This window comes from Puccinia triticina, chromosome 4A (assembly GCF_026914185.1).
Source record: "Puccinia triticina chromosome 4A, complete sequence".
Lineage (NCBI taxonomy): Eukaryota > Fungi > Basidiomycota > Pucciniomycetes > Pucciniales > Pucciniaceae > Puccinia > Puccinia triticina.
In genome coordinates this window covers 1,667,695-1,675,160 of record NC_070561.1, presented here as the reverse complement: position 1 = coordinate 1,675,160, position 7,466 = coordinate 1,667,695, and the positions used below count along the sequence as shown (strand labels likewise).

Below are 7,466 nucleotides of genomic sequence, written 5' to 3'. Positions count from 1 at the left end.
GCGCAATTTCTAATCAAATCTGCACTTAAAAAAAAAAAAAAAAAAAAGATGGTGGTCTGCCTCCGCAAGCAACCTGAAATTCCTGTGACTGCATATTGGCCAAATTTACAAGTGATTTCAACCTTATTTATGGCTTTTTTTTAAAAATTTAAAAATTTCAGAACATGTAGGAAACCATCAGGATTCTTAAGGTGGCATTGGCTTCTCAAATCTTGGAGAGGTTGGCAATGGGGGTCATCTGAGGGGTTTTATGGTCTTTCCAGCCATTTGGCTGGTACTGCTCACGCGAGAACCTCGACATTGCGTGCAAGTCCCTCCACGGCGGCAGGGTGCTCGCACCCCGCGAGCACAGGAGGGACTTGAGTAAGTTTGATGATGACCAAAGAAGTTTTCCGAGAGACGCCCGGGGGAATGGTCTCAGGCTCCCGGACCCGGGTCGAACCAGTGTGCTGGCCTGCGGGAGCCTACCTGCCGGGTTCGGGATTGACCCCGTGGGCTACTGTATCCCCCAGGCTTCAGCCGGGAATGTCGAATTTTCCAATCGCTCCGCTGACCAAGCCAGTCCTATTCACAGTACTCGCACCTCCAGGCTCCAACTTGTCCGTAAAGAAACTTCATCTTACCATCCAACAGAATGAGCCTTCCCCCCAACCTTGCGAACCATGTCAGATCATACCTTACTAGCCCTGAAGTCGATCTCCAAACGGTCAGCGCCAAACAGATTCGGAAGAAGCTGGCTACCATTTTCCCTGATCTGGACATCAAAGCGCTCCGCTCAGAAATCGATGAAATCAGCATCCCAATCTTCCATGAGGTAAGTCTGCTAAAATCTCATCACCCATTCCGTATAATCACATTTTGTTCCCCCATTTGACTTTGCTTTCCGTGGAAACTTGTAGATTAAGGAAAATGTCGAGGGTGATGTGAAGCCGCCGCCCCAAGAACCATCCGTCAACCCAGCCCCACCTACCAATTCATTCAATCACCCTCAGCCTCCCATTAAACAAGATATCAAGCCCACAACCTCATTCCCACCTCTCGCCTTACCACCACGAGGGACGCCAGGAGTAGTGAAAACCGGAAATCCCCAGCCGGTCAAACCGGTCGTCCAAAAACCAGCCCAGCAACCCCCGACTGCAACAATCCCACGGGCTGCGAAATCGACGGCAACCAAATCAAAGAAGAGGAAATCGGCTGCTTACGTTGACACTGATGACGAAGATGGCTCACCCAGCACGGGAGGCAAGAAGACAGGCGGCGAGAAAAAGCCTAGAGTCCCTAGAGAAGGTGAAGGACCGGGTTCGAATAAAGGCATACATCTCGAACTGAACTGCTCCCCCGCTCTATCTGACGTGATTGGCGTCCCAATGGTATCTATCCCAAGCTCTTCCCAAACATCCAACTTGACGCTGATGTCCTCGTTACACGCAGTGCTCAAGACCTCAAGTTGTTAAGAAGATCTGGGAATACATCAAGGCCAAAGAATTGCAAAATCCGAAAGATAGGCGCCAGATACTCTGCGACGATGCGTTGAAAAAAGTGTTCAACACGAATTCTGTGAATATGTTCACAATGAATGTAAGTTTCTCCCTTTCTATCGGACCCTGCTGGCATAACCGGCCTTTCCGTTTATCCTCCATCACTTTAACTCACAAGCGGACTAACATCTTGATTCCCCGTGATGACTTGTATCCGCAACTCTCTACTGGTTGCTGCCAAACCAGAAATTATTGGCTGACCATTTATGGAAGCCTGAAGAAGTTCTACAACCACCACCAGCCCAGTCCCAGTCATGAGCGTCACCTTGTACCTTTCCACAAAAGATCTTATCATCCCACGCCTTTTGTTTCTTGATTTACTTCCCTTATAAACAAAATGTATGCTCTTTTTTGCTTCATGTTGAACATTTTTTTCAGTATTCTCTTGCAGACTTACCTTTTTGTTCTACTGTTCCTTGTTTGCTTTTGTTCCTATTGCTTTCAATCAAAGAAGAAATTTCTCTGAGTTTTGTCATTGGCATGAGCCAATGAATCTTCTCTGTATTTGACATCATGCAATCTTCAGTACTGGGGTATGTGTAATATGACTTCTTGATGTTAAAAACAATATGGCTAACTTAGGCCCTGTTTGGCAGCAATATAATCACACAATATAATCTGAATTGTTGTGACGTCTATGATCTGATCAAGTTTTGAAGGACCTGATCCAGCAGGCAAAAATACTTATATATTGCCTGGATTGTAGATAGGCAAAAAACACTTATATATTGCCTGGATTATACATAGATATCAGTTCTAAATGGGACCTTAAAAGTCCCTCTGAATTTGGAGGGGGGATGCTACCACCTGAGATAATTAGGAACTTGGTCTTTTTCAATTGTGTGAAGCTTCATCACATCACATTGTGTGATTGTGTTGTAGGGAAACCAATTTCTCTATTGTTTGGGGGCATGATATTCAGATGTCTTTGTTGTGACTTTGTTCATTTGGCAACATGGTCCCACCAACAATGGGCCTATACTATACTCTACAATAACCGAGTCTTTCTGTTATAGTATGGGTCTGGTTGTACCAGCCTATACTAATAACTGTACTGTATTGGCTCTTGTTCCAAGTGGCCCGTATAGTATTCTGTGTTTTTTTTCTGAAACAAAAAATACAGGTATAGTAACTTTTTTTGCCCCTGGTTACCGCGATAATGCACTTAACCAGGTGTAAACATAAGGCAATGAAATGTGGGCTCCTGATGATTGTACAGGCAAACCATTCCACTTACCTGGTCCTTGCGGTAATAGCATGGGCTTATTTAGGAACACTGGATAGCTCTTGTTCTCTGCGGCTGCAGATGTGGTAGTTTGTTCCCTTCTACTATTTCACAATCCGTCAGCAGCCTTATGTGGCTTTGTGAGGATTTTACTCCCTCAGGGGATTTTTCTGAGGCTGGAAAGGCTTTGGGTGCTCTGATCCCCAAGCCCAAGAAATAGATAGATTTTCATCCCTACAAAGTAGTGGTACTGGCTGCATCTGGCCAGTATAGTATTATGATTTTTTTTGTTTCTTCCTTCATTTGGATATAGTATTCTCCAAAAAGAAAAAAATCCTCATGTAATTGGATATAGTATTAAAAATCCATTACTGAAAATGGAAATAACAGTACTGTTATTGGACCATGAAAAATACAATAACAATACTGTCCCAATATCTGTATAGTAAAGGCCCATTGTTGGTACCACAGTTGTTGTACTGTACAGGATCCCAAATTCCCAATTTTGCATAACTCAATTAAATGGTACAACGGTTAAGATATTTGGGGAGAACCCAGAAACAATAACAATAAGAAAATTTGTCAGGAAATAAGGGTTTAATGCTTGATGAGAAAAACCTACCACCAAAATTCCCAATTATCTCAGCCTGTGGGGTCCATTAAGGATTGCCAAGTAGACCCAGGTACCCGCGCTGTTTTTCACTGTTTCTGGAAACCCGTACCCACACATGGCACCTGCAGGCGGGTACCGCTGGTATTTTTGGCGGGTACCTGCTTGTATTTCTACATTCAAAACCTACCAAAGACTATTACAGACTATTCTTAATGTAATAAAAAATATAAAAAAAGACAATTCCCTTTGACTTTCACATTTTCTCTCTCTCTTTCTCTTTCAATCCTCCTTGAGGACAACATACTTGTCCGATTGGAATGGCATGTACACCACGGGTGCAACAAAATATTTGGAAAACCAGTTTGATTGGTTTTCAGAATATTTTTTTTAATTGAGTCCGGACGTCCTGAAGAATGAGTCGGACTAGCCATTTTCAGATATTTTTAACCACCTGAGGTGGTTTTAAAATTATTTTGGAAACCAATTTGGTTTGAAAAATATTTCCAGAACCATTTGAAATGGTTTTGGAAACCATTTGGATGCTCCTTCTCTCATGGTACGGTTTTTGGGACCTTTTTGGCAACGGAATTTGTCCACAAACCAGATTCAGACCAATTTGGTTCTGACAACCACTATCCAATCAATTTGGTTTTGATAACCACACCAAAAACTTTTGGTGCACCCGTGGTGTATGTATGTACTCCCTGGATATCAGTGCTGCGGCACAAGCTACACCTAAGTGGCGGGTACTCCCCATGGGTACCCGGGAACCTGGTGGTTTTTTAGCCAAAATCTGACACCCAGACCCGGACACGGCACCTGTAGATAGGTACCCGTTGCCCTAGGTGGGTGCCGGGTACCGTCCATTGGGTACCTCTTGGTGACCCTTAGGGTCCATATGGCCTTAAGTCCCTCCCTCTGGTTGGCACAGTGCAAAAAGTGTTTTACCACTCTGTGGGTGGGACTAGGAGGCAGGTATTAGCTAAGTGACAAGACAGCAGTGCCAGTAAAAATAAACATCAAATAGTCACTAGATGATGGGTGACATTGAATAAAAATGTCTATAGTGCTGTTCTTGCTGTGAATTGATTCTACTATCACCAGACCACAATTTCACATTTCTGCCCTAAAGTGGGCTGCAAACACAATCAGAGATGTAATTGATGGGTAGCTCATTGGACTTAGCCTTATTTCATCTGTTGTCTAGGGGTAATTTATTTTCCCCCCCGGTGTACAAGCAGAACAAAAATAATTTTATGTTTGATTGTGTACATGGTGCTACAAATTATTTGGGCCAAGCTGGACATCCAGTCATGATGTAGAAGGGTTTGTGGAGATTTTGGCTTGGGAATAACTGGTAGTGGTAACAATAAAATGGTAATGACAATGATGATGCTTGACTGAGCCCCTGGTAGAGGAGACTGTAGCCTCCTCCGCAGCAGAGAGTGGCAGCCAAACAAGACCATGACTATTAAGGTCTGTTCTGAGGAGAGAAAATGGAGTCTGGGGTATGGGGCTCTGGAGTATGGTAGATTGCAGGACAAGGAAGCTGTCTGGACCTCCAGCCTCTTGAAGTTAACTGCAGATACATAGGGAAATTCCCACTCATAACAGTGACCCAGGTCACAACAGGGTGGGGTTCAGGCCCAAGAAAATTGCCAAAAAAAATTGCACCAAGCAAAGAAAATTGCATCATCCAGACTGAAGCCAACATGTTTGAAGTGGTTCCAAAAAGATCCATACCAACTGCCAACTGGGCTTGGAAAACAAGTTTGCCTTTTCAGCTTGTTTCACATCAAATCTGGCCATGAAGCTATAGCAACAGTGTTCATCCATTTTGAATACAAGTTTTGGACAAAAAGAAAGCCATGAAGAATGGATACATAAGAATCAACGTGTTTTTGGACAAATGGTTGGATGACATTGGAGTTGGGCAGCCAAACTTCACACATCAGTGAAGAGTCAAAGATTAAAGCAAAACAAAATGACGGGTAAATGGGTATTCCAATGGTGATAACGTCTTTTTTTGTTTAATCTAGAACGGCCCGTAGCTCGAGCTTGTACCTTGATTCAATCGAGTGTGGAGCACTAGTTTGGAAACTTGCTTTTTTGTGAAAAAGCCCTACAATGTATGAATCTTCTGTAAAATCGAACCACAAAAAATGAGCTTTTCGATTCTAATTGAAAATGGACAGCTTTGTTTTTTACTGACCTGCCCCTTTGAGCCCTTTGTTGAAATTCATAAAGCAAAATATCGACATAATTCCCGTCGAGAACAACAGCAAAATCGTCAATGACGAAAATAATATTAATGAATGTTGAGAATCGGTAGCTTCCGATAGCGGATGGATCTCGATAATTTCATATCCCATGAATAGCTGGTCGTTCAGGGCATGAGTAATGAGAGAGAAGATTGATTAGATACGTTTCGATTCTTATACTGAATCGTTACTTGGATCGCACCATGGCCGCAGACCAAAACATTCCGTACAGGAAGATGAAAAAACGTAGTTCCAGTTCGACCGCAATACTTGCAAAAAGTCTGTGAGCAATTTGATGACAGAAGTGCCGAAGTTCAACAAAAACATTAAGCATTCATACATCAGTACCAGAGTCAGAATTTGAAAAAAAAAAAAATGTTGTCGGACTTACTGAACAAGACAGGTAGCGACTAACGCTCTGGAAGAAAATAAGCAAAGAGAGACATTCAGCCAAATAATCACAAAACTTTGACTGCCTGAGTCTTTTAATAGAAGCGATGAAAGGTTAAGTGAGGTCACTGACAAGGAAGGTAAGATGACGTCCAGTGTCTCTAGACTCTGTTGACTCTGCTTTCTCATCTGAACGATCAAGACACAAAATCCTATCAAAAAGAAGAAATTGAACTTTTGTAACATGTAGAAAATCGATTTGACTCTCATCGCTCTTCTCAGTGCGATGTTGGCTCCCAGTTTCTTGAAAGCGTGCCAGCCTGGTCGAAATTGATAAAAACCATCCATTAGAAACGGTGGTTTGCTCTCACCAGGAGGCATCTGTAAGTGTATGGATTGTTGATGTGACGCGTGGACCGCATTCCACTTACCAAACTCTTGAGAAAAGTGCCATGTAAGCCATGTCATAATCAGAGTAGTCACGCCGATAATTGCCGGGACCGAGTATAATCGCCAGTCAATGGACTTCATCAGAGCGGGTGGGATGCTGTTGAATTTTTCATCGGCTTTAAGGGCTTTATGAATTTGATGTGGGAGCATCTACAAATCAATTAACCAAAAGGAGGTTCCAGCACACGGTATTAGAGGTTGTTTTTTTCTGATACGTTGTCGGAACAATATGTGCTCTACTCAACTGCACCAAAACCAGTCATGGAGCCTTCAAATAAACAGAGCGCAAACAATTGAGGCGCGTTTTGGCTAAGAAGGGAGTCGATAGCCTGTCAGAAACGCAATGTAAAATGGACTCAGTAAAGACAATTATATGATGATAATCCGAGTGTCTTGTAATTGCGGGATTATGAGGACTTTAGCAGAACAATAAGGAAACAAAATATGCTACTAACGATGTAAACTTCGAAAACGGTTGCAATGGTAAAGATCACCTGTGAATTTTTGGTGTTTCAACATTACAGATCAAGTTAAAAAAGCATTACACGTTGTTAATGGAGTACAAACCAAAACATCCAAAATTGAACATTAGACAAAATGATATACATATGAAAACTACCCACCAGATATCCCAGCATAGCTTGGTAGCCGCGGTCATGACCAGAGGAAACGTATGGCCCCAATGATATAAACACTGAAGTGAAGAAACCGATAACACCAAATGATTGCGATACAAGTAAGCTGATTAAAAGAAAGGTTCGAAACCGAGGGTTTGAGCGTTGAGGACTTGTGATGAGCATTGTCCTTCTTGCAGTATTCTGTATTTTATCCCATGAAGAATTGCATTCCTCTGAGGTCAAAACGTGGGTAAGTTGATGGGTAAAAGTCTCTTCGGATTTTTGGTCTTCATCCAACGAGTGTGGTAGCATCTTGCCAAGCTCGAATGTTGATTTGTCGATGATTGGTTTTTTGAACTAGGTTTCGCAGGT

General features: G+C 42.6%; 2 protein-coding genes across 2 annotated transcripts; one reads left to right on the top strand and one right to left on the bottom strand.

Moving 5' to 3' along the window:
* Nucleotides 1-634: 634 nt before the first annotated feature.
* PtA15_4A191 (uncharacterized protein) lies at nt 635-1,796 on the top strand (the record flags this gene model as incomplete). Its single annotated transcript, XM_053168050.1, has 4 exons — nt 635-814; nt 900-1,370; nt 1,432-1,578; nt 1,725-1,796. 4 exons carry the CDS (start codon nt 635-637, stop codon nt 1,794-1,796), a joined length of 870 nt encoding a protein of 289 aa, XP_053019298.1.
* A 3,610-nt stretch (nt 1,797-5,406) lies between these two features.
* On the bottom strand, nt 5,407-7,406 carry PtA15_4A190 (uncharacterized protein; the record flags this gene model as incomplete). Its single annotated transcript, XM_053168049.1, has 9 exons — nt 5,407-5,516; nt 5,589-5,754; nt 5,840-5,918; nt 6,029-6,055; nt 6,161-6,347; nt 6,459-6,627; nt 6,723-6,806; nt 6,933-6,971; nt 7,101-7,406. 9 exons carry the CDS (start codon nt 7,404-7,406, stop codon nt 5,407-5,409), a joined length of 1,167 nt encoding a protein of 388 aa, XP_053019297.1.
* Nucleotides 7,407-7,466: the final 60 nt, after the last annotated feature.